Below are 27,907 nucleotides of genomic sequence, written 5' to 3' on the forward strand. Positions count from 1 at the left end.
ATCGGTCGGTTTTGTCTTTAGTTCTCCTTCTCCGGGGAGAGCAAAGTTTTGGATTTAAATTCTGTTTCACCTTAATTTGATTTTGTAGTAACAAAATGGCTATCCTCTGCTTTGGCAAAATCCGGTGATTCAGAGAATTGAAAACCTAATCAAAATGGAAAATAATTAAAACCCAATAACTCATGACGAACCTGTTGCATTTATCAAAAGGAAAAAGAAAAGATGATCAAACCTTTATCTAAAGCCTATTCTTAGCATGGTTTTTAAAAACGAATCGGTGATTGAATTGGTTAGGATCCGTTAATGGTTTGAACAGTGATCGTTCGATCCAAACAGCCAACCTGTTTTGACAAAAAAATTAAAAAATAATTAAAATTGTTCGAACAATTCGACCGATTAACCGGTCGGTTCAGTGATTTACTGATCAAAATCAACAATTTTAAAAGAAAATGGAACCGGTCAGATTCCCGGTTTTTTCGGTCCGATCCGGTTTTGAAAACCATAATTCTTAATAGTTTGGCCGTAAAAACTTGCTCTTTATTTTAATGATTTCCCTACTGATTAAACAAATTTACTGAATAAACTCTATTATATTTTGCTTGTCAGAAAAATAAAGAATCCAAAACTTTATAATCAAAACTTAGTAATCAGGCAAACCAATTTTAAAGCAATCCAAAAGTGGGACCAGACGGACTTTTTGAAAAGCTTCCCACTATTAATACACAGTACTAACTTGTTCACTGATTGGATTATTTAATTCAACTTCAACAAGTTGGGATACATGGATAGTGGGATTGGATTAACGCTGCATTATCCACTAATTTCAGAAAATTAATCTCTGATTGATCCTCCCATCATTGTCACCAATTGACATCTTTTGTCTCTCGACATTACTTTATAGTTTATGCTACAGATATCGAGGAGATGGGAGGATAAATATGGTAATATCATTCCAGAACCGCCCTTGGTTTTACAGGGCCCCCTCCCCTAGTCTGAGAAAACCAAGCGACCATTAATGGGGGGACGTCGTTGGGATCAGCTCCGAGGACGTCTGCCCCACACCCACAAAAGTAAACGAAGGAAAAACAGGAGAATCCGATCTTGGTTTGGAACCAAACATCAAAAACCACCCAACCCTGCCAGACCCACCATTCTCTCCCCTTCTCTGATCTCACACTATAAGTAACGAGCCTCAACTCCCAACTCCATTCAGTGTCTTGAGCCTTGAAGTATAACTTTCAATAAGACTTATCTCTCTCATCAATTCTTTTCCGTCATCATCTCAGTTGTCAAGAATGGCAAGGAATGTAGTTCAGTCCACCATTGACAGAAATGGATTGGCTTCACTGGACCAGAAACTCGCCTTAGCAAAGCGATGTGGTCATGGTATTTATTCTGTTCTCCTTTGTTTGCTCTTCAGCTCTACCTGAAGCTATATGCTCATCTTGTTATGGGTATATATAAATATAGATCAGTGCGTGATTTGGTTTCTTGTTCTGTAAACAACAGAGGGAGTCGTCGCTGGGGCCAAAGCGGCTGTCGTCGCTGCCGTTGCTTCTGCAGTTCCTACCGTAAGTCTAGCTTTCCCATCACTTTCCATTAATTACATAAGATGAACAGAGAATTTGATATTCGGCTTGACATGCAGCTTGCTAGTGTGAGGATGCTGCCATGGGCTAAAGCAAACCTCAACCCAACTGCTCAGGCTCTCATCATCTCAACGGGTATGGCCTTATGATCATCTTGTTCTCAGCGGCTTCTTCTTCATCTCTGTCAATATTTGCTTCTGTGTTTGCTAATGAATTGATCTGTTGCTTGGTTGACAGTGGCCGGTTCTGCATACTTCGTGGTAGCAGATAAGACTGTTCTGAAAACGGCGAGAAAGAACTCTTTCAAGGAATTGCAATAGCCTCTAACCACCGGTGCAGAATCCAGTCTCTGATGACTGATGTTCTTCTGCATCTTCTTCCTTACCCACTTAATTTTTGCTTGTAATTTGGTTTGCTGTGTGTAAATGAGTATATCCAAAATTAATGCAATATAACAAATGGAAATATATGATAGAAATGTTACTCTACTTTGTCTCAATTTCCAATGGACAAGGTAATTGGTCTTACAGTCTACAAGAACTCCAGAACCGTCTCCCAAATTTTATTTTAATTATTTTTAGTGATGATGATCGATTCAGTAAAATAAGGTCTAATAATTAAGAAGGTAATAATACGTTAATAATTTACATGGTTACTAAATACTTATAGAACATGTTCATGAAATCTGCTAATGGAAATCTTGGAGCTGCAGTGATCATTGTTCAACCCTGAACCAACTTGGGTTTAACTCAGGACAAACTATTATGAAAATTAAAGCTTATAAACTAACGATCTTGGCCCATTTATCCATGATAATTTTGGGATGAAATTGGTCTGATCGTATTTGTAGGGGAAACAGGAGAACCTCAAAAACACTATTGAGAAGCTGAATTGAACTGGGTATTTGTGCTGTTTCTTCTGATCATCAAAATTCAAATCCAAAATATGCAAATTAAAATTAAACACGTAGAAATGCTCCAGTTTCTCATTGAACCCTTTGACGATTTAATGTTTAATATTATTTTTTATAACATTAAATTTTAATTTATGTTTGTTGATATACATATTTCCTAGTTTAAAACTAATAAATGAATTTAACAAATAAAAATATGGCAATTGATCTTGTGAACTTGGTAGACTGGGCCCCAATCAACTTGTATTGATAAATGGAATTTGAAATCCAATGAAAATATCACAAGGTTTCCTAGCCGTGTGATACATGTCCCAATTAATGTGCCTTGTCTTTGATTATGCTTACTAACGTGCCTACTACGTCCGGACGACCCTACCAATGCTCTGAGGTATCGTATGTCATAACACAACCGCCGTTGGTTTTCTAAAGGCCCACCTCCCGTAGTTTCAAAAAAGCTATTCTATGCAGCATTACAGTCTCAGCCAAATGGGGGCAGGTGTCGACGACGATGAACCGGGCACAAGTACACATTTCCGGCAACAGTAACGGAAGGAAAACAACGGACTCCGACCTTCGATTGAAAAACATCAAACTCTAACGCCAACAACAAATCCGTTCAGTCCTCGAGAGAGAAATGGATCGCCTTCACTGAACCAGAAACTCGCCGTGGCAAAGCGATTTGGCCATGGCATATGCTCTCTTTTCTTCGCTTTTCAGTTCCTTTTTGATCAGCAATTTGGTTTCTTATTCTGTAACAACAGAGGGGTGTCGTCGCCGGGCCGAAAGCGGCTATCGTCTTCTGCAATTCTTACTGTAAGTCTTGCTCTCCCCATCACCATCAGTTTCTGTTATTTGGAAGATGTGTTGAGAGTTTGATATTAGAAAGGTGATTATAGACATCACCAACTCTGTTCTGGGTGACATGCAGCTTGCTAGCGTGAGGATGTTATGTTGCCTTGGGCTAGCGATAACACCTCAATCCCCCCGCTCAAGCTCTCATCAATCGGCTCTGTAGACTATAGGTAGGGTCTTTTGAACATTTAACGGTTTGGTAGGCTGTGGAACCAGTGATAAGATTCCACGTACGCCAGACTTAAAATATATTGGGCCCACAATTATTCAACCTCTCAATGTGGAGAACGGATCTGTTCCTCCTTAAATTGCGCACGCCTCACACCAATCTCACAGCAAGAAATATCTACCTTATTTAATATAAACCGCATTCTGTTCATAAATTTGGCATTAATCCACGGGCAGGATTCAGTCCATTCCTACAAATTCTAACTCTACCTTAGAAGTGGACTGAACTATAAAATCTCCTTATATTTATTATTCATGGGAGATGTTCCCAATACACATTAGGATGTGATTATGAGGTCGGTGTGAGGAGCAGATCCCAATTGCTCAGTGTGAATCTCATATATTTTAGGCTCAAATCTGTTCCTCACAGTAACCTCGTAGTATGTCTTGGTTGTACATCGGAAATACCTCTCGTATTTGTATTTATTATTCATGGGGAGATATTCCTTGTACACGATGGAATGTGGCTGTGATTTCAGTGTGAGATATGATCTGTGAGGAGCATATCCAAATTCTAAATTTTATCATTAGTGTAGAGTGTCTTATCATAGGCTCCAGTCTGCCCTGTTGATCAAATCCAAATCACCCACCAACAAAATACATTCCAACACCCTACCAACATCATAAGACATGGGACATGTCATACATGACAAATCTCATATTTATGATGGGCCCCAGTTTCATAGTGAGATGTGCAGTGCCAGATCAAATTGATAGGTTGTTGGAATGTATGTTGTTGGTAGGAGATACTAACAACCAACAGCCAAAGAGTCCAGCTGATCCGAATTTATTTGTTTCAAAATGGGCGACCTTTTAAATGGGTTTTCTGGAATCCATTCACAACTAAAAAAAAAACTTGCATGAATATAAAGAGTTGGTAAACAAGAAAGCCCAGAAACAAATTCTTAGAACAAAATATGGATAAAAGAGAAGATAAATGACTTGTGCAATTGACAAACGGTGAAAACAACCAACAGAATAAGCATCATTCTAGAGCATCTCCATCAACCAAAACTAAGGGAAAAGACAGGAGGGGCCCTCAAAGAGTCAAAGGAAAGAACAAAGTAGCACGATCGAGAAAACCGCAAAGAACAACAAATCCCCAAGTAACTGCACCTGTTACCAAAGGCAACTGCCACCAAGAAACCGCAACCGCTACCAAGAACTGCAACCGGTAGTGGAAAATAGTCGGGAAACAGTCATGGACAGCAAATCAAAGCAGCGATTGTGGCCACCATTTCACACCAAATGCGTGAAGAGTTAGCCCCTTGTACCAAAATCCCTGAAATCCCTGCAGAATAGAACCAAAGAAAAAAACAAAAGAAAGGAGAATAACGAGTGAGAGCGAAAAATGATGGGGGATGGGAGAAGGGTGAAGAATAGAAACAATGGAATGAAAGAATGAGGAGGGAAAGAGATGAACGAGGAGAGGGGAGAAGGGGAGAAGAAAACAAGAAAAAACTAGGGAAGAAATAAAAGGGAAAGGGGGGACTCCCCAAGGGTAACCACCCTAGTGGACCGATGGCAGAAGATGAAAACAATGAACAAAGAAAAGGAAACCTTGAGAGAGAGGCTCTCTCTGAACAGAGAGAGAAGAAACCATACATACACATATTTGTATACATGCAAACACATTCGTATATACAAATTATACAAATTTCTTAAGCTTTAAATTAGTGATACTAAATTGGGTCCACAATTTAAAGCCCATTTGGTCCCATTTAACAAATCCAAGTCTGGTCCCAAACCCAATTATGTCAATTTTCAGTTTGGGCTAGGCATGGGTTGCAAAGATCGGGCTTGACCTTGGGCCCAATCCGGCATCAGGCCTTAGGCCCAATATTTAGGGTTGGCTGTTGGTTGACCTTAAACCCAGCTCAGCTTGTCCGTCTTGCACCCCTACTTCTGTAATCTTTTAAACATTTATCCAGTTATCCCAATGAACACTGAAAGAAGCACTTTCAAACACGGGCATCTCAGACCATATCGGTAAAATATGGTTTCAAAATTTCTTATATCAAAACAAACCATTTTATTACGGTTTTATTTGATTTATAAAATTCAAGAAATCGAACCAAATCATTTTATAAGTCTAGACCAAACCAAACCGAACTGCAAATTATGGTTTAGTTCAATCCGATTTTACGGTTTGAACATTATAATAAACACCCCTATTACTGACTAATGGATTTTCATGGATCTTGCCATCTTGACCCATTTTCCTATTCTTAGAGATTTGAGACCCACTTTTGGGTCCAATTCTACTGTTTTTCCGTACACAACTTTAAGTGGAGCACTAAATATTTTGGTTAAAGAGTGATTTTTATTTTCATGAATTTCAGCATTTTTTTTAGTCGATATTATACACCATTAATAACTTCCCCTGACCCCTTTTTCCCTAAAGTGCTAGTTGCGAGATTTGATTCTGCATCAATGTTAGAAGTTTGGAATAAATCGACTAATACACCAACAAGCCAGCCCTCCGTTGGTTTAAATTTCAGCATTTAGAGTGCCAAACAATTTCACTATGTTGGGAACTCCATGAAAATAGAAAAATTATATCCGGCAAATTTATGAGGAGCAGATCCAACTCCTCTCCATAAATGATAACATGCAAATACATGAAATATTTCCAATGTACAGCTACCCACAAGAATATACCCACACCTATCCACGGGAGGTGTGAGAAACGCTTTACGACGAGCATATCCAGATTCTTCTCCATAAATGGTAATATGCAAATATGTGGGTAAAAGATTAGAACAGCTATAGCATCCCAGGGTAGTATTCTTGTGGGTAAAAGATTAGAACAGCTAGCAGGTTTTGTCCAGAAAGTATGTATTATTTTTTTGCTTTATTTATCTATTAGATGGGAAGAAAGATTTAATAAAGTCCTGAAACCATGATGATCTTTGAAAATCTAATCTAATTAATACATATAAAAACATACAGACTAACATATATGCTTAAACAAAGCCCTCATGCAGGAGGGCTTCTGCCTTTGAACACTTGCTTGGTGTTAAAGAGTAATGAATTTCAATGAGAAAAACATTCAGTTAAAAGCACTGAGAAAAGGAAATCTTACCCTTTTTAGTTTAGACCATGAAATATATGTGTAAAATGTAAAAAAAAAAAGTGAATTTCACAAAACTTGGTTTTTGAAAATGTGATCAGCTTTTTAAATCTTTATTTACAAACTGCACTGCACCCATGGTTTAAAATGTCCCTAATTTCTCTAATATTTTCACGATATATTTCCATTTCCATAGTTAGCAATATAAAATTTTATTGGAATCCACATTTCCCCAATGAACATAATTAGCACTATGTGGAATAGTTTCCACAATATATTTTCATTTTCACTTCCATGGATAGACATGAAATTTTATTGGGATCAACATATTCTCCAATGAACATTACCAATACTTTGGAGAGTTCAAGAGTATTATAACATAAGTTGGTGACAATATTCCAGATATGTGAAGTAACAATATTATTTTACACCTAACTTACATGATAACTACCTTTAGCTAGCTCAATATTCATTTCAAACATGAAGTTAAATATTAATTTTTGTTTGTGTAATAGATTATGTGGTTGATCTATTACAATCATTTACATTTTCTATGAGTCTAAATTTTGCTTTAACACATTCTATTATGAAACTCTGAATCTTAATGTTTATAGAACAACTTCAGAATGTATTCTTTTGTCCATAACCCTAGTTTCATAGCTTTATTTAATGATATAGAATAAGATAGTGATTTAAAAAGGTGTGCCTAAGATTCTTTTATCATTTCATAAAATAGATTTTATGTTTTGCATATTTTACATTGTTTCCACCATGTTTATGATTTTTACAATATTTTCATACAATATTTCCGATATGTTTCTTATATTTGGATGTCCGACATTTCCATCGATATCGATATTTTAAACCTTAATTGCACCCCTTCTTAATCTTCCATAACATGTTCAAATAAAAAAATGGTGTTTTTTATATTCTATATTTTCTTTCCTCTATGTATCAAGTATCAACTATTAAGAACTCTATTAAAAAGCAAAAACTTTAAGAGAAGCATATTTCCTGCCAAAACTGTTTCTAGCTAAGTCTGCTAATGGTGTCCAATTGTGAAAATTAGGATTTAAATTGAATTCCATTAAAGGGTGATCCAAATTTAATCCGTTTGTAATTGAATCAAATATAGATCAATCTCTCTTTACGAAAAAAAGATATGGATTGAGCACCAGAAAAAACTTATAAATCCATGTCTTTTGGATTTTTAAGTACTATGTCTTTCCGGAAGTATATTCAATCCATTTTGCTCATAAAATATAATATGAGTCATCTTTATTAGTTCATTTTATTAATAATATATAATATTTTGATGATTTTTACTTGAATTTATTTTTACAATCTCAGCATTTGAGTTCTATTATACCAGGAAAACTTGTAACCAATGAACCAGTATCATGAAAGTGGTAATCAATTAGGCGGCATTTTAAAATTCACAGAGGGTTTTGATTGATCAAAACCCTTCCAAAAATTTCCACTACTACTACTAGTGTAAGAGTATGTTATTGCAGAGCTTAAACATTTGGGGAAGAGATACCCATTTGGTTGGGCTAAATCTTGACTTGGAAATTTATGAGTCTAATGTGAGCTTAGGCTAAGCTAAAGTATTGGGCCAATGCTTGGGCTAAAACTTTGCAGGGCCAGGCCCAAATCAAGTCTAAACCCAAAACTTAGGACCAATCCTATAATTTTTAGGCCAAGCTGGGCCCTTTCATCTACATCTCTCTCTTTTCATTCTCTTTCTCTCTCTCCAAGAATTCAACCACTCCCTCTCATCCCTCTCCACCCTCTTTTCCTCCCCCCAACGGCTCCAATTGTATACACTTGATAAAATGTCTTAGTGCATATCATATGTTAAGTTATTTAATTTCGCTTAAATGTATTTTTATGACTTTATTAATTACTTTATAGTTATTAATTATAATTGTAAAATCATTTGTTTATAAAATTGAGTAATTAATAAAATTTAAGTATTTAGTTAGATTAATTTACCATATTTATGGAGAGAGAAGAATTGGAGCCTGGAGGGTGGAGATTTTTTATTTTTTTTCAGTTGTAGTCTACAGTTAAGACTCCATTAAATTTGAGTTTCAAAAGTAAATGGTGGTGTGACAATTTTCTATTGGTGGGACCCAGGGTCCAAACTCCAGACTCCAGAAGTCCAAAGGTAGAGGATGAGAATACGATATCCGTGAGGAACTCGCATCCTAAGGACCCTTCGCCTTCGGTCCACCTATTACATCAGTGTTAACGGAAGTTTGACTTTAAAACTAATTTAATCTTCCATAAACTCTCTTGTATTAGGTTTCATTCTTTACTCTGCATGCGAGAGAACCTTTTCCCAGCAGTCGCACTACATTTATCTTCTAATTTCCTTGTGATCAATTTTGTACTGCCATCAATACCTGAAAAAACCCCGTAGTTGAGAGAAGAAAGGAAATTTACAGAAAATGACAGGAAAAAAATGGGAAACATACGTCGTCTGATCCCGTTCTGGCTGTTTTTCTATTTACAAGACTCATCACCCATTCAGACGGTGAATGGGTGATATACAAACACCACATATATAAGAATGACAAAAATTATAGAGGTTTCTTTTTTCTATTTTTTTTCCGAATGCCAATGCAACTTATCGATACAGATCATATCCTATAACTGGAATTTCAAGATATCAGGTTTAAGGGTCTCTGAAACCTGATATCTAAAATTGCAATAATTACATTAAAAGGTATATTGGTATTGGTGAATTTTTCCTTGGTTTGAATTCTGATAGAAGAGAATGTTGTTCTGCATTCTGAAAATTATCAAATATCCATTTTGATTCCATATATGAGAGTGTTTGTTTGTCTTTTTGGGAGGATTATTTGAAAAATAAAAATTTGTATGATTGCACTTTAGGATCCATTTGCTTGCGATACATGCACCCCGGTTCGCGTTTGTAAGCATTTGTTTGAAACGTAAAAAAGTAATGATTATCGGAGTAAAAATGCATTTTCTGACACTTTTGTACTCTAAAAAGAGAGCATTACTGTACCTATTTTTTGGATACAATTTTGTGTTCCTTTGAAAATTAACTTTTTGACCAAAGTTGAGTTATTGAAGAATAAGATAGTTGGAGCATTTAATGATAGGCCCACATCTTTGCACCGATTTCAAACAAACAGGATGAATGCAAAAACGGTTAAAAATGTGAACTGTATTTGCATTCATGAACAAAAAAAATGGGTAAATATATAGCGTACATATTTGCGTTTGCATTGCAACCAAACGTAGCCTTAGGCTCAGTTTGGAAAGATTGCAAATACAGATTTGTAGAGCACCCTTGTATTTTGTATTGTTTTGTATGTATTTGCACAGTACATATTTATATTTGTACTCCTACCAAACTGAGCCTAATTATTTTGTATGTATTTGCACACTACACATTTGTATTTGTACTAAATACAAATTTGTAGAGCACAAAACCTTGTATTTTGTATTGTTTTTTATGTATTTGCACACTACATATTTGTATTTGTAGTACACAAAACAATATAAAATACAACGTTTTGCTCTCTATAAATTTGTATTTGTACTATTTCCAAATCGAGCCTAAATAGATAAGAGATAAGAGGAAACAAACAACCATTTTTTTCTTAAAGTTAAAAAGATTCCTCTTAAGAGATAAGAGTTAAGAGAAAATGAACAGACCCTAAGATTAACAATTAGGCTCTTCTTCGCTCTCCTCTACTGCTAGCATTTGCAATCTCTCTTGAAGTCAAACGTTTTCAGCCACATGAAGTAATAGTAACACCATTTTTCATTTTCACCACTTTGTTGAATGTCAATTAATGTCGAGATTGAAAAGAGTAAGGTAACTCGTGTAGAATAATAGAGCAACAGTGGAAAAACCCCTTCTCAGAAAGATGAGAAAGACACCTAACACAAGGTTTAAAATATAGTAACATATCGGTCGATATGTACCATTCTGATAAGAACCTGATACACGGAACGTGTATAAATCATTTGTTTTGTATCTTTTTGTAACATATCGGGCCCATATTGGACTATTTTGGATATGTATCGATCAGTACGAGCTTGAAACAAGCTGATACAAATCGAATCATTTTGGTTTCCCTTCTTCCATTAATTTGGTTAATTTATAATTAATACCAAATCTCTCTCATTAATGCCATTTGTTACTCCTATACTTATGTCTAACTTCTCCTTCATTAGTTAGTTAATTAGTCTTATACTTAATATAAATTTAAATTCAAATTTGAATTTTAGCGCCTAATTCCAGTTCTCTCGTTAATTCGATTAATTAATGATCCTCTCTCTCTCATTAATTTTGTTTTGTTAGTATAAAAACTACAAATGTTAACAATAGTAAGACTTGAACCTTAGTCACTAGATTTTAACACCCATAAATTATATTGGTTATTTGAAAATTGATGTATATACATTCACATTTAATTTTTTTTTTTTTGCTTTTTTTACATTTTAGTTATTTCATCATTTTTTTAGCGGTTACTAATTATATCTTGATATGTCACATTTTATATAAACATTAAATTATGTTTTTTTTTACATTTAAATTACTTATTTACAATCATATAAAACTTGTAAGTATTGTTACAAATATATTTTTTATGATTTATTTGAATTTTCTATCATATTTATGTGTATCTTGATTTTTCGTCTATATCCATGCGTATCTAAAACGTATTCCAATACATTTCTTAAAATAGGCTTTCTGATGCTCCTTGCGTTTCCGATACTTTGAACCTTGACCCACTAGCACGAAACCCATCAACCCAAATCCAAATTCAAGAAAAAAATTCAAATAAGTAGACACTACTAATGTGTGGTGGGGAGTTCTGTTAACGCATCTGAGAGATGATGGAGCTATTGAGAGAGATGGAGGACGATGATTGCTGGTTCAACGGTGTAGTGGCAATGGTGGATGAATGGAGAGAGAGAGAGAGAGAGAGAGAGAGAGGAGGTTGCCATCATTCTAGTGCTCTAATTGGAGTTTGGATCTGCTTCTCACAGAGCACGCCTCAGATGTGCATCTAGAACATCTTTGTAATTATAAATTTTTATTCATGGGGAGATGTTCTAGAAGCACAACTGAAACGTGTTGCGAGGCATACTCTGTAAGGAGTAGATCCTATCTCTTCTATTTGCTGCCAAGGTAAATAGTGATAGAGAGAGCTTCACATCTGCACCCCACAAAACCTTGTAATGGGAACATCTCCTGTATTTGTCATTGGGAGATGTTCTCAATACACGGTTGAGATGTGCAGTGGGGTGCAGATGTGAATTCATAGAGAGAAGTAAGAGAAGAAAAGGAAAAGAGAGGGAGAAATGGAGGAATTGCTGCATCATTAAGTCCCATTAATTTTGAAATTTAGGAATTATAAGATGTGGCGAAATTGTATTGGGGGTACATGTAAAATGTGGGTGGAAGTGTCCATAGGATGTGAACTAAATAGTCATATTATTTAAATAGATGAATAATATTGTAAATAACTAATTTTAAATATTTAGATATTAAAAAATTAATAACTAAATCATATTTTAAATATTATTTAAAAACAAATAAAATAGATTAAATAAAGAAATTATGTAATAACCTTAAAAATTTTATCAAAAACACAAAAAATAATTATAATAGATTTAATAATATTTGATAATAAAAATATAAAATATAAATAATTTAAAAGGTTTAAATATTATTGAAATAATAAAAAAAATAGATTAAATAATTTAGAGGTATTGAAGCTTTCAAATAACAAAAATAGGTAATAACTTTCAAAAAATGTTTTTAACAGATATTAAAAATAGAATAATAATTTCAATTATTATTTTAATAATAATAAAAACATTATTTAACTTATATCAATTAATAATTCTAGAAAATAACTTTTAGAAAACTGATATTTATTAATAATAATTTTAAAATCTTAATCTATATTTATTGTATATTTATATATACTAAAATTTATATTTAATGTATTTTTGTGATAAATATATATTCAATATTTATGTATAAATCAATCTATCTTTGTTTTGTTATTTAATAGAAAAATTCCAATCTCTCCATATATATACCAAAGTAGAAACATGCCATGTCTTGGCCTTAGCTTTCTCCCTTACCCCAACTAGTAACTCTCTGACACTCTTCATTTTAGCCTTTGTTGCTCTCTCATAAAGCCACCTCATCGCTCCCTTCTTCCTCTCTCATAATGAATTATTTAATTTATTTAATTAATTAATAGTATTATCAATACATTATTTAATAGTATTTATTAATTAATTACATTATTTATTTAATTAAATACCATAATTAATAAAAATATTATTAATTAATGAATTACTAACTAATTATATCAAAATATCATTAGTTAATTAATAGTATTTTCACAAATATTATTTATTAATTAAATAATTAAATAAATATCATAATTAATAACAAAAATGTCATTAAAGAATATCGTAATTAATTATGGTATTTATCTATTTGTTTTAAGTATTTTGATAATTTTGGTAAGCTCGTGGGGTATTTTAGTCAATTTAGGTCTAAGGAGGCCAAAACAAAATCCTAATTTAATGGTGGGTGTTTTGGGTTAAAAAAAAAGGAAGGGTGGAGATGGATTTAAGTATATATAGTGGTTTTGCATGTACGAATCAATAAGATTGGCCAAAATGAAATCATTTTATATGGAAGGTAAACAAGGGTATTTTTTTACTGAAATTTTACAAGATGAGGTTTCCTGGCTTTTGAATTGATTGGTGGGGTAAAATTGGCCTAAATAGGTTCTGATTAGGCAAATCTAGAGGGATAGTGATTCAGTTAATTTATTAACTTTGAAATAGAATCTTGGTGTGATGGAGGGGAAATAAAGGAATTTTTTTGTTGAAATTTGTCAAGGTTGTGCTTTTGAGTATTATGGGTTGATTGGTAGGGTCAGATTAGCCCAATTATGCCAAGATTGGGCATACTCGGAAAGGACTGGAATTAGTCAATGCGAAGCTTTGGAACGAAATATAGGTGTAATGAAGGGGCAAACAAAGGTATTTTGGGCTGAATTTTTGTGGGTAGGTTTTTAGGGTGTCTATAATCTTATGGAAACATCTGATTAATTTTGGAGGGCCAAAATCACAGAAATTTGGGTCTAAGAGCATGCAAAATGGAATTTTGTAAATTTATGGGTAAATGTTTTTGGTGTGTCTAGCTTTCAATTGTATGGTTTAATTGATTCAGAGGTATTAGGATCAAGGAAATTTGAGTTGTGGGTGCTTTAGGCTAATGACAGGGTTCGAAAGGGAATCTTAGTTTGATAAAAGAATAGATGGAGGGGAATCATGGGTTAAAATTTCAGGAGTAGATATTTTAGGAGGTCCTAGGTTTGATGACGATGTTCAGGGATTTTTAGGTACTTCAGAAGGAACAAAACAGTCTGATTGGGTGTTCAGGGTAAATTAGAGTTTTGATGACAAATTGAGCAAAAATCAAGTGTTGATAATGGGGTTTGTTGAGGTATTGGTTTCTTGGATAATTTGGTCGGGTTTGATTGGTCTATAAATGTTACGATCTAGGGCATTTAAGAAATGAATATATTGGCCAATGAGATAGCCCAAATTAAAATCATCTAGTGTGATGAAGGTTTAAATGGGGGATATTGTAATGAAATTTTGTGGCAAAAAATCCCACAAAATTTAAAAGCCCATTAACTCTAATTTGCAATTCAGTTAAAAAATCCCATGCATCACACGGGTTCCAACTAGTTATCCACTAAAAGACAAAACAATAAAATTTTTTCTTAAACTATTAAGGATATAATAATCTACTTAACTTCTGTTTCAGCCATAAGGATTCCACAATCTCATTAGTCTCATTAGAAAGTTATCCTCTTAAAAAAGAAAGTAATAAGCTTTGTACTTCATTAAGGGTATAGTGATTAGACCTGTTCATGGGTTAGATAGCCCGATGGCCCGGCCCACACCCCGATCGGTCTTGGTCATGTAATTAGGCCCACGGACCTGACCTTGGGCCTAAAACAGTAAGCTCGACTGTGTTTCAAGCCGGGCTCAGGATTTATCAAAAAAGCTTGGCCCGACTCAACATTATATATTTTATAAATACGTAATATGTATTTTATATATTATATAAAATATATAAATAATATAATATTTATTGAAATATATATTTATAATTTAATATATACATTTTTTATTTTTTTTCTTTATAATCTTTCTCTCTCTCTCTCTTTCTCTATTCAGCTGCTTCAGCAGTAGTAACAACATGGGCTAAATTTCGGGCTAGGGCCCAGGCTTGAACTTCGGGATTTTTATGAGGGCCGGGCTCGGGCCTAAGTTGTAGGCCCGATGATCGGGCCGGGCTCAAGCTCAAGCTTAGGCCTTAGATAAATCTATTAATACAGAGTGAAAAACTGGCCCATGAACAAAGATAAAACAATAAAATTTTCAATTCAGCATCAGGTGTTATCAAACGACCCTTTAAATGAAATTAGATTTGAGTTGCATTTTATAATTGTCACAGGCATATAGCATTTTGTAATTAACTTGAAATGAAATTACTTTACTGTGGCTTCAGGCTTTAGTTGCATTTTATAATCAACACAGGCTAAGAACATATAAAATAAAAGTGATTCTGTTTTGCATCACCATGTTCTATTGATCTCTCATTCTAAAGCATAACCAGATTGCTGAAAATATCCCGTTGTGAATTTATCGACGTTAGGTATTCTAATAATGTTTATTTACGTAGTTTTCCTTACTGTTTTCATAGGGGATTCTTCTAAATCTTGTTGTTTTCTTATCTGGTATTAGATTTAGCACGAGTTTACAAAGCATCCACGTCGGCTTCTTTGCCTTTCATCTTCGATCCAGAGGTTAGTGTTTCTCTTTTACAAATGAAAATGTTGGTGTTGTTTCGTATATGTTTAGAGTCCTGCCGAAAATTTGTTTGGTGTATGCTTGAATCTACCAACATTTTTTTGTGCATGTTCAGAAAAATTTGTGTAATTCCTTTCTTTACACGCATGATCTCTCTTGAAGCATTGAACTCACTCCAGAGAAGCTAGTAATTGGTCCAAATGCTATGGAATGTGCGATTGCCCTAATAGTATTTAAACCAAAACTATTTCCAAAGGTTAATACTTAAGATTGCATAATAAGCAAGTAGAAATTCTTGAATAGATTAAAGAATTAAAGATTTCAAGTGCTCACCTTCCTGCAAAAACACATGAGCCATGGCTTGGAAAGTGCGAACCACAGATAATTTAAAACAAGACCATATTTAACCCATAGCTTCCAATACGAGCAACCGATAGATATGTGAGCATATGCAGACATTATTCATGTAGTACATATTTTGAAACCTAATGTTAATGTTATTGTTAGACATTAATCATGACTTAATGTAATAGATGTGCTTTATTCACAAAGAAATTTGAATTAACTGATTAGGATCTACATATTGGATTAAAATGGTATACATGAATACTATCAAATGGTTCAAGATTTCACGTTCTATTGAAAAAGAAGTATGGTATGAACACCAATTAGCATTTACTTTTTGTCTCTTCTCATATTTCACGTTAGAATGAAAATCCAATAAATTCCAGCAATGCCATGAATATTTTTTTTTAAACCCCAAACTCTTTATTCGAGGTGAAGGGGCGACCACCTTAAAATTTTATTAATTATCCAAGAAAGATAACAAAATACAGTGGAGGACAACCACCTTACCCGAAGAGCCAAAACAAGAAAACTCTTTCTTTCCCACACTACCCCACCCAAAAATAGTAAAGAAAGTTTGAACAAGAAGAATATCAGAAATAATTAACATAGTAAAGTAAATGAGAAGAATAACTGGCTTGGTGACTTGGTTCGCCGAATTCCTTTGTATTTCTAAAGTTTAGAAGAGTTCTAGTTTACATAGGTCTCATACAAGATAGACTTTGTACGTGGATCAAATTAGGAAGAGTCCTAAATAGAATACAATCAGAAGATCTAGAGATTAAGTGCCTAATTGGCAAGTCTTTTTCAGAAGATCTGTTACAAGATCCGATGATTCAAATATAGGGTGAGCTTTTGTAAATAAATCTTGGAAGATCAAAGACTGTCTGGTTGAAATATTGTACATAGATTTCACAAAAAACCATAAAAGCTAGAAGACGGTTTGGTAATGTGAATGTCTTGTGTGTGGGGCAACAAACCTTTCATTTAACACATAAGACCTGCACATTTTCTAAGGTGGGACCCAAATACCATTGGTGGACATGTATGTGGGGTCCACGTACATTTTATAAGGTGGGCCCGACAAACCATTGGTGGGTGGCCATGCAAGTGGGGTCCATGTGTGGACATGTATTTGGGGCCTACATACATTTTACAAGGTGGGCCCCACATACAATTGGTGGACATATATGTAGGGTCCATGTGTGGACATGAATGTGGGGTCCACATACATTTTGCAAAGTGGGCCCCACATATCATTGGTGGACATATATGTAGGGTTCATGTGTGGACATGAATGTGGGGCCCACATATATTTTGCAAGGTGGACCCGACATACCATTGGTGGACATGTATGTAGGGTCCATGTGTGGACATACATGTGTGGCCTACATACATTTTACAAGTTGGGCCCCATATGCCATTGGTAGATATGCATGTGTGGACATGTATGTGGGGCCCTCATACATTTTACAAGGTGGATCCCATATAATATCTAATGTAGGCCCCACATGCAATTGGTGGGTCCCACTTACACATTCAGATAGTTTTTGTTGAAAGATAATCCATTTTCTTCCAAGCGTGTGCATTGTACCATACGTTCAAAGAAAACGGGGCACTAAAAGACTATAAAAACTTCATTTGAAGCTTTTTGAAAAAGCCCAAAGTTGGGCTTCTGGAGTCTTTTATGAGCTAGAGCTTTTTCCGAATAGATCTTTCTATTGACAAATGAAAAAAGCCCAGAATTCAGGCTTCTGAACTTCTAAACAGCCCAAAGCCCGTGTGGAAAGACTTGCCAAACGCGACATATGTTAATCCATACCTACAAAGGGATATCTATCTCTTAATATCCTTATCCTTGCTACATCTGAAACTGGATACGTCATCCCCAATAAAAAACAATACCAAGAAAGAGGAAACGCCAAGCAATGCCATGAACATTTGTATTAATCAGAAGATAATATCCAAATGGAACTGTAGCGGGAAAATATTTCTTACAAAAATACAAATTTTGTAGCTGACCAAGTTCAACAGAAATTGGGCCCAATAATTATTTGAAAGGTCTCTACTATCAAGAATCATGCTGAGGTTTGATTAGTTGCATTTATTTTTTTCTTGATTAATTGCAAAATAACAAAGATCAATAAAACAAGACTATTCATGCTGAGGTTATGGATGTAATCCAACATCAATTTCAACCATTGGATTTAATTTTTGAGGCCAAATAATATAAACCAATTGTCCAAATAATATGGACCGTTTAATGAGCATTATTAATTAGTCATCGCATAAAATTAGCATGCACCATTTAATATATCGAAAGCTTTTAAGATACATGGGATTTGTTGTTAAACCTCTTTGCAACTTAAAGAAATTAAATTAGGAAAATCAAACGAAAAAACGATGTCAGTAGCTTTAAAATTCACATAGAAAATAGCTTTTTTCTTGAATATACTAGCGGAGGAACACATACGAGTGCAAGAGAAAAAAGCATCCAAAAATGGAGATGAGGAAGCCATTGATTAATAACCATTGAAGATGAGAGTAAAATAATAGGTAGTTGCTTTAGCCTAGAAAACTAAAACAATATTATCATTAAGGATCAAAGTCATATAATGTATTGCTTTTTGGATACCAAGTTCATCTAATTGTCTAGATTGGATAATATGTTGGATAGAATGTATTGCTTTTTGGAACAAATCCAAAGCAAGCTAATTCTCTTTAGCAAAGAGAACAATTTGGAATTGGTTTGCTCATGAGGTAATATATGTATATATATATATATATATATATAATTAATTAGGCTTTTGCAGTAGAGAGGTATAATTAGATCAATCTTCCCATGAAGCCAACTTAATATATAATAATATTCTTAATAGGCCATAAGGTAGGGGTTCCAATCCAATCTAAGTAAAGGATGGCCGTCCGTGAAGGTTGGGCTCAGCCGCTCAGGTTAGAGTAGATTTTTATTCAATTATAGCTCTCTCAAACTGGGACTTGAGCTTCTCTTCATCAGATGTAGGATTTGTAACGTTCAGGCCTTGATTTCATGTCACCTAGAGGTTAGAGGTTTTGGTTGAAATAATTAATTACCTGCCTCACCCTTCAATAATTAAAACTTTAATTATAAATCACACTGTATTTACAAGTTGAAGGGTTAGAGAAGTTAGGTTAGACGAAAAAAAGGACTTGGGTGGAAATGGTAAGAATGAATTTAGGGAAATTTTCTCAACAGTATCTTGAACTTTGGGGGTTGTTTCAAGTTAGTCCCCCAACTTTAAAACATGTCTCTACAGTACTCTGAACTTTCAAATTGTGTCTAATTGGTCCTTACCGTTACATGACATCAGGTGCGCATTAAATAATTTCAAAATGATAAAATTACCCTTTATGGTATTTTTCTGACCAATTTTCCCATTTTGTCTGAGTGTTAAAAGAATGAAAGGGGAAAAAGGGTTATGAAACTGGACATTGATCAACTATTGAAGCTCTTGCTCCTTTGTTCAAGCTCCCCCATTTAACGATCAATTGTAACCAGACGATATCACTCAAACGAAATGGGTAAAATGGTTAAAAAAATATCATAAAGGGTAATTTTTTCATTTTAAAATTGTTTAATGCGCATTTAATGTCACATGATGGTGTTGACTAACGGTTAACTAGCATTAGAGACCTATTAGACACATTTTGAAATTTGGGGACTGACTTGACACAACCCCCAAAGTTTAGGGTACTGTTCAAGAATTTTCCTATTAATTTAAGTGCCCATAATAGTTTAATGATGGATGTGGCATTGAACAAAATAGAATGGAAAAATAAGATTATGACCCCATATAGTTGGGACAAGGCTTAGATGATGATAAACCTAAAGCTACAACTTGGGCTGGGTTAGCGTCAACCAAACATAACCCAAGTTAAGTTGGTTTGGGCTGATGACTGGTTTAAGAATAGGGCTGATTTTTTTTCTAACCAACTTTACTTTGTGTTGGGTTAGGATTGACCCCTACCCCTTGTGTAACCTAAGCCAAGCTGAACCCGACTTTACTACTATTGCTATTGTACATATGTATTATACTCCTATTACATACCATTATATCCATTTGTCTTGGCTCATAAGCCCCATTCCTAATGACAAAGTTGCCATTCGTGGTTTCATTCCATAATTTGATCCTTTATTATTGCTGGTGTCATGATTTTATGTTTTCAATGGGAGATGCATTATATTCATAACGACTATATTTATTTGAAAATTTCCTATTTCATTTTTTGTACTAAAAACAAATAAAAATATCAAACAAGCAAATAACACTAAAAGATATGACCAATATATGGCCATAAAAGTTCGGTTTAGGTCTTTTATTCAAAAATGAAGAGAATTTGAATGATTTTATTATGAGACTTTAAGAGGATGGGAAAAAAGTTGGGTTAATTGGATTGGCGGATTTTAGGTTGGGTTTGGGTTAGGTTGATTAGGCCTGGTTGAAAATCAGATGGAGTTAGGGATAGGATTGTGGGTTTAAAATCTCGGGTTGAGCTAGGGGTGACATCAACTTGACCTAACCAAGTCCAACTTGCACCACTAGATGAACGTGAAAAAAACTCAAAAAGTTGGAGAAGCAACCTACATCCAGGCTTGAGTTGAACCAGAACCTATTTTCATCCAAAAAGTTGGGTTAATTAGGCTTGTTCTCGGTAGTTCAATGCCAATTTTGAGCTGAAAATCCATGTCAAACTGTCAACCCAACTCCCTTATAGTCTGGTAGGATCCAAAATAGCATCAAACAATACTCTACTCACTTAGGCCTTTTATCGGCATTTGGATTGAGGTTTGATTTATATCATAAATCAATATAAAACGTCACTTAATCGATGTAAAAATCCAATGCTCACTTTTTTCAACGGTTCATTTTTTAAGCACAAACGTAGCCTCAAGAAATTTGTTTGCAACTTTGAGGGGAGAGTTCCAAGCTCCAATCTCTCAGATACATAATAATCCACGCTCTCTAGCTGGTTAATCTGTACTAAAACAAAAAAGAAAACGAAAGTGAAGTGATGAGTAAGCAGTAGAATGTGCCCTAAAAATACGTTCAGGCTCTAGGCTTTGGGCTGGAAAACTGTGCAGAATCGAAGATGACACTTAGGGCCTCTCAGACTCGACCATGAAAAGATGTTGGGAGGCTGAAAAGAAAAAAAGAAAAGAAGGAAATAAAGGGAGGGAATTTTATCATTGTGATGACGTCATTGAAATCCCTGCGACCACTTCACGTGCATGCAACTCAACTCAAAATCGAACCTACATTATTGATTTTTTTATATTAACAAATACTAATATCCTGATGATACGTACGTGTAATTAAGCAACAATATTTAATTCCTGACCACTCTATAAAAAAGTCATTAAATTACTAATATTAATAGCTTTAGAAAGTTTCTTGCCAACTCACTCCCAGAGATAAAAAGGGAACATATCACTGACTTATTTTATTCAATATGTATTAAGATATTGGGAAATGTTATTGCCACAGCTTTTGTTCTTCTCCTTTCCATAATGCCATTTACAATTAATATTCTTGCTGTGTAAGTATCGAAAAATAGTTGTGGGAATGGTATTTGCTTAATCAATTAAATGGCATCGGCTTCTAAAGGATTATGATCATTGAATGAGGGGGCCCACATTGAAGGGTGGCTTTTAGCATTCAAAACCCTCCTTGAATTGACATGGGTTCTCCTCTAAAGGCCTGTTTGGGATGGTAACCACTTGTGGTCCAAGAAGAGTGCATTAATTGGCGAGTCATCACTTAACTAAAATATTTCCAGCTTAGTAGATTGATCTCAAACCTATTCACCAGTCATTAACAGCCAAGACCCAAGAGGTAGGCCAATGATCAAAGAAATCTTGATTATTAATGAATTGGTCCACCATTGAGACTTGAGAGGATCATTACTCATTAGCATGTTGGGTTCTTTCTCCCTCTCATCCTCTCTCTCTCTAAAAGAAGTTTAAATATCTATTGTGTAGGTTTTGAAAAGATATGATTACTTGTTAGACTTGACACTTTGGAGAATTGGGAAAAAGGAGGCAGAGAAAGAGAAAAAGCAATATCAATACGTTAGTGACAAATGAAACATTGGGTGCTGGGGTTCTAGTCATAGTCATGCATGGAAACATTTCCCAAGGGGAATCGAATCAGCCCACACCTCTTTTTGCTTTTGTTTTACAGTTTGCCACGGTTCCCTTTAACGGTACCCAAGAAAATGGTGGGCAGATCTTCCTATGGTTTTGAAATTTTCTTATTTCTTAATTTTTATTTATATATTTTTGAGGGTAAAAAGAGGTGGGCTGATGCTTCTAAGTTCTATCTTCTATGCTTCTTTCTCTTTGCAGAGAAGTAAAGAAAAGCAAAAGAAAGAAAGAGAGCAATTCAAATGAATATAAGAGTCAGAAAAAAGAGAAAAGAGGAAGAAAAAACAAAATGACAGAGGAGAAACCACACAAGAGGAACAAGGAAAAGGGTGGTCAAATATAACCTCGAAGACTTCTCTTCCATCATCAGCTTCAACTATCTTTATCGAAACTCACATTTCTTTTCTTTTGAACTGAACCCTACTCTCTTAATTATCTCTACCCATCATCAAATATAATCTCAAAAGACACCACCGATGAGATGCTTCACTGCTTTCAAATTTCTCTTGGTTTCTCATATTCATTAAGATTAAAAGAAAAGAGAGAAAAATTAATAAAAATCATTTCTACCATGCTTCTAAAGCCATGCAACTCAAAATTTCCGACCTGGTCAGCTTGGGCTCCCAAGCTTCTAGTTTCCTCCTTTTTTATCTTTTTCTTTTTCCATGTGGGCATGGTTATCCCCTCCCAAAGCTAGCAAACCAAAACCTTGTATATTTATCTCCAATTCCAACTTATCTCTTCTATCACCAAATTGTAACTTTGAGATAGTAATCACCCAGAGGCACTGGAAATATGGAACCCACCACTGATGGGCCCCACTACCAGAAACTCAAGGCCATAATTTGACATGAATCATCAACCTGATCTACACATTATCTTTGGGCAATTCTTTCATCATATCTTTTCACAGCCCACAAAAATGGAATATTTTAAGCTATTAAGGTCATGTCATGTTCTGAAACTATGGTGGACTTAAGGAATGTTGGGCCTTGATTCCTATGTCTCACCTTCAACAAAAGTTGGTGGGTCCCTGGTCAAAAATGCCCACCAGAACTAGGAACTTGTAACAGTCTAATCTATATTTGACTACGTACTTTCTATCAGACCATTTCCCTACATATTACCCACCCCACTTTAGGTACATTAGATAAGTTAAATACATCTTGAACACATATTTGGAATGCTTTAATTTGTGTAGGACCCACCTGTACTGAATAGAGGGATCCACTAAAAAAGATAGAACGTTTAAAATTTGGGGTGTAATGGCGCATTTGTAAACCACAAAATAAAACAAAGTTGCATGCTTAGTAACATGTTGCATGAGCTACAACATATATACAGCCCATAGACGTGCATCATATCCATAGGATTGGCAATTAATATTCATTCAAGGCAAAGGTGATTATGATTCATTCAATCCTACAACTGATCAATTTTGAGGGAAGCCTGTATTAAGATCTTGAATGTGAGTTTGAATCCAATGCTAATTATATGCTCCCAAAAAATTAAGAAAGAGATTAAGATCAGAGATGGAATTATGAGAATAAGTTGTTCATCAAACTCTAAAGAATAACTACAGCATTAACAACCCCCCCCCCCCAAAAAAAAAAAAGAGAGAGAGAAAAAGAGAGAGAGAGAAGAGAACTAGTAGTTTTGTGGAGTTATTTGATTGTTTTGTCATGTTAAGAGAATTGGGTTTGTTTGCAAACTCTGTTTGACTAATGTGGGACATATGGGTTCAACCGTTCAAGTACCAAAGGGAATATTCAAAATTGAAAAGCAATAACTATATATCTTTTCCGTTTATTAAGCGACCGTTAAGACCTAGGATGTGGGCTCTCATCTTAATATAAAAGAGACATGACGCTATTGAAAAACAGTCAGAGATAAGAATAAGGAGGTGGGTCTCTTTGTTCTGAGGTTTTTATGCGAGGAATATTCATTTTGTCTAGTAAAAACTTGGGGGAGGTGATTGGGTTCCTGCTTATCCAATCAAGGGTCAACATGGAGCACCTGTGCCACACTGTGCTCACGTGGACTTGGATTCTATTCCTCGTGTCAGCAAATGAGTGGGCCCTCAACACCATAGTCAAAGGGTCTTATGCTTCATGCATCAGCTGGTTTAGTAGATCTTGTTTGAGGTCTGTTGTAGTTAGAGGTTATAGTTCCTCCTGCTTTGTTTCACCTTTACTAGAGAACATAAATCGTTTTTCTCTGCCTGACTCGGCTTGACTAGGTTCAGTTTAGTTTAATTGACTTTGATCCAGTTGAGTGTGCTTCCAACTTTCAAGTGGATATCAGTTATAGCCTCACAAAATTGTCTCACTATAGAATATTTACTTATATATATATCATGTATATCTGAGGGAGGTCTGAGGATAGTGACATGGAGACATTATTGAGATACCAAAACACTAATCATAGCATTGGATATGAATCTAGGGATGACTTTTGAATTATTGCCAAAAGGAAGCGAATAGAATTTGGCACCGGATTTGCCTCAAGTTGGAATAGATTCCAGGGTGATGATCTGCACAAGTGTTCTTCTAGGCTCCAATACCTAACCCCCAAACGAACCATAACTTACTACATGAGCCCAAGTTGCAAGCTAACCACTGATGGCATAAAGCAAGTGGGGAACTTGGAGGCAGCAAGAATCAAGCACACACACGCCTGTAAATGATCTCTACACTTATTAGCTCCATTAATCCTGCAACTAATAGTGAAATTCCATTCAACGGCTCCTCAGGGGGGGGGGGGGGGGTGTGATGGATGGGTTGTTACATACTCCATCAGAGAGGCAGATGGAATTGAATTTATGGCTCATGAGACATGAGGAAGTAGAGTTTGATCCATGATATACACCTTGTACACATGGGTCCCAATATGTCAGGCTGATGTGCCTCTTCACGATTGGCCCAGTTGTATATATTCTGCAATGTTAAAGGTGACCCACTATATATTCTGTAAGCCTACACGTGTGATACATATGCACATGTGGGAGGGAGCAGATGCTTTTATACGTGTGGGTGGTGAGTGTGGGGACCACATTGGGGAGGAGACCCCACTTACTGAATACTGAGTGAGGGACCCTTATAAACCCTTCTAGAAATGAATGGAGAGAATAAAATTTTCAAGGCTTTTGATGAATGATATATGAATGGGGAATCAGGAAAAGAGGGGCAATAATGGAATTTAGATGTGAAATTTGTGAATATGTGTGCATGCACTCCCTCTAGCGGTCCAAAAGAAGCAGTGAGAGGGCTGAGGGCTTTATCTAATTTTTCAAATTTTCTATCTTTGGAATCCATCTCAAATTTTCTTTATCTCTTTTCCTTCTTTTAGGTTTTAGTGATTCCACTATCAAGAAGGCCAGGTGAAGAACACGAAAAAGAACATCCACGACCCTCCACAGGCAACCTCTCTATTCCCGATTTTTGAGGTCGAAGCAAGTATATAAACCACTCCATCCCATACGAACCAAATCACAAATACCTTCAGCAATCTCTTCTTTCTCATCTACTACTCCCACTTACTCTACTACTTCTCTTACATCCTCCTTTCATTCCTTCATTTCCCTGAGGTGAGTCCACATATATGAAACACCATTCCTCTTTAATGCTTCTCTTTTTTCTGGTCTTTCCTTGGTTTTTGAACTCATATTTCCTATGACCCTTTTAGTCGCAGGAATACCCGAAACTCCATTCAAGGTTGAGGTCCATATATAATATATTGCCAAATGTGGTTGACATGGGTTCAACCCAATCCCATGTAATAGGAAGCTCAAATGCAAGAACTTGAGCTACCCATTTATGCAGTCTCTCTCTGATCTCTACTCTGAGTGGAGCTTGTTTGTAGCTAGCTACTTGCTAGTGTAGCTTGCATATGTATTTGTCTTTCAAGAGAGGTGGAAGTATGGTTCAATAAAGAAGGGCATAGAAAGACCACCTGAGTTTCTTTTTTAATATCTGTAATCCATTAAGCAATAGAGGGGTTGCTTTAATCTTTTTCCTTTTTTATGTCCTCATCAATTTGGAGCCTCTACATATATATTATAAATTTATAGTCACTGGTGCATGTTTTCCTGATTTGTTTTTTTATTGATTGTTGCAGAGAGAAGATGAGTAGGCCAGGAGATTGGAATTGCAGGTCGTGCCAGCACCTGAACTTCAGCAGGAGGGACTCCTGCCAGCGATGCGGTGGCAGCAGGTCCGGCGAGAGAGGTGAGTATGGAAGCTTTGGGGGAAGGGGTGGATCATCGTTCGGCTTCAGTGGGTCGGACGTCCGGCCAGGTGACTGGTATTGCTCTGCGGGGAACTGTGGAGCCCATAACTTTGCAAGCCGGTCAAGCTGCTTTAAGTGCGGAGCTTTCAAGGATGAGTCAGCTGGTGGGTTTGAGGGCGACATGCCACGATCAAGAGGCTTTGGCTTTGGCGGCGGTGGTCGCTCTGGATGGAAATCTGGTGACTGGATTTGCACCAGGTAAAGCTCACTATTCTTTCCATCTTTCTTCTGTGAGATGCGCTAGCTGAGTCCTGAGACAAGACAAGACATAAATAGAAAGTAAAACTGAGATAAGATTTATACAACTATTTTGCATAGAAAGCTGTGGGACATGCCTGGCCCAAATAAACTAGCTAGCTCTTCATAAAAAAAAAAATTAAATAAATTAGCTAATAATAATACTAATAACTATTCTTATTATTTATGCTTTTATTTTCAAGATAAATAGTACTGGGTTTTGTGGAGACACCATTATTCTATGCTTTGTCCTTTTCTTTAAAAAGAAAGAACAAAGAATATAAATGTTGCATGGACTGTTTTTCACATCTGGTTTCATCTTTTTGTTACTGTTTTTTAGCATCTCTCTCTCTCTGTGCATAAATTCCCCTATTAATGCATATTGTTTTGTTCCTTAAATTTGTAACAGGTCAGGCTGCAACGAGCACAACTTTGCTAGTAGGATGGAATGTTACAGATGCAACGCTCCAAGGGACTCCGGTAACAAACCTTCATATTGAACATAAATTTTCCAATTTTGGGTATGATTAGTTTCTCTCATCATATCTCAGTTAATTGACATTTATTTAACTTTTATAGAATTTGCCAAACCCTTTGCACATACATATATATATATATATATATATATATATATATGTTTCTTACCACATAAGTGAACTGGGGCATTGCAGGAACTGCAGTCTAAGGACAGAATTAAGGAGAGAAGGCATCTCATCATATGATATCCCAAGTTACTTCTTTTTTTTTTCGTCCACCACCTTTGTTTTCCTTTTTTTTTTTTGGTGCTACCTAGGGTGTCTAAGTGAAGCATGGTTGAATATCCATGCCCACATAAGGCTGTTCTGCTCAGCATGTTGTTATAATTAGCTTTCTCATAAAAAGTATAGCCATGTAGCTCTCTGGTGTTTCCAATCTACTTCTCTGTGTCATTTGTATGTGTTGGAAGGAGGGTTCCTAGCAGAATAGTTCAAGGTGATGAATGGCGTTTCTTTTCAAGAAGCTTATGGGACCACTGCTTCTTTGCTTTTATTAATAGAGATACATATATTTAGCATTTACATTACTTCACAATCTGCTTCTCTCTCTCTCATGGTTTTTGTATAATATCTAAGGGCTCAAAATAGTTTTATGGGGTGGTCCACGGAATGGTTGTCTGGTTGATATAAATCTTTCTGCATTCCTAAATGTCTAGAAAGCAACTAAAGAACAAGCCCGTGGACCACCATATTCAAACTTAATTTGGCTTCAAATAATGCAAGGGATTAATTAGATATAAGATTCAGGGAATATGG

General features: G+C 35.4%; 2 protein-coding genes across 3 annotated transcripts; both read left to right on the forward strand.

Annotated features, from left to right (window-relative positions):
* The first annotated feature begins 1,027 nt into the window (after window positions 1-1,027).
* LOC104595343 (early nodulin-93-like) lies at window positions 1,028-2,077 on the forward strand. Its single transcript, XM_010256042.3, has 4 exons — window positions 1,028-1,386; window positions 1,510-1,571; window positions 1,649-1,724; window positions 1,827-2,077. The coding sequence occupies exons 1-4, from the start codon at window positions 1,296-1,298 to the stop codon at window positions 1,907-1,909; spliced, it is 312 nt and encodes a 103-aa protein (XP_010254344.1). The 5' UTR covers window positions 1,028-1,295; the 3' UTR covers window positions 1,910-2,077.
* A 23,296-nt stretch (window positions 2,078-25,373) lies between these two features.
* Window positions 25,374-27,678, forward strand: LOC104595344 (RNA-binding protein csdA). 2 transcript variants are annotated; one of them, XM_010256043.3, is made up of 4 exons: window positions 25,374-25,677; window positions 26,208-26,576; window positions 27,025-27,136; window positions 27,287-27,678. In XM_010256043.3, exons 2-3 carry the CDS (start codon window positions 26,215-26,217, stop codon window positions 27,113-27,115), a joined length of 453 nt encoding a protein of 150 aa, XP_010254345.1. In that variant the 5' UTR covers window positions 25,374-25,677; window positions 26,208-26,214; the 3' UTR covers window positions 27,116-27,136; window positions 27,287-27,678. The 2 variants fall into 2 exon arrangements, with proteins under 2 accessions (XP_010254345.1, XP_010254346.1); XM_010256044.3 differs by having other exon boundaries at window positions 25,378-25,677; window positions 27,025-27,095.
* Window positions 27,679-27,907: the final 229 nt, after the last annotated feature.

The sequence above is a fragment of the Nelumbo nucifera genome, chromosome 2 (genome assembly GCF_055504915.1).
Source record: "Nelumbo nucifera cultivar China Antique chromosome 2, China Antique-T2T, whole genome shotgun sequence".
Lineage (NCBI taxonomy): Eukaryota > Viridiplantae > Streptophyta > Magnoliopsida > Proteales > Nelumbonaceae > Nelumbo > Nelumbo nucifera.

What these genes read in the sequence shown, in the direction of transcription:
- LOC104595343 (XM_010256042.3), top strand. Translation starts at nt 1,296, where the DNA reads ATGGCAAGGAATGTAGTTCAGTCCACCATTGACAGAAATGGATTGGCT. An exon ending in TTGCTTCTGCAGTTCCTACC is followed by an intron (nt 1,572 to 1,648) that starts GTAAGTCTAGCT and finishes CTTGACATGCAG; the next exon opens with CTTGCTAGTGTGAGGATGCT. An exon ending in GGCTCTCATCATCTCAACGG is followed by an intron (nt 1,725 to 1,826) that starts GTATGGCCTTAT and finishes CTTGGTTGACAG; the next exon opens with TGGCCGGTTCTGCATACTTC.
- LOC104595344 (XM_010256043.3), top strand. Translation starts at nt 26,215, where the DNA reads ATGAGTAGGCCAGGAGATTGGAATTGCAGGTCGTGCCAGCACCTGAAC. An exon ending in GGTGACTGGATTTGCACCAG is followed by an intron (nt 26,577 to 27,024) that starts GTAAAGCTCACT and finishes AATTTGTAACAG; the next exon opens with GTCAGGCTGCAACGAGCACA.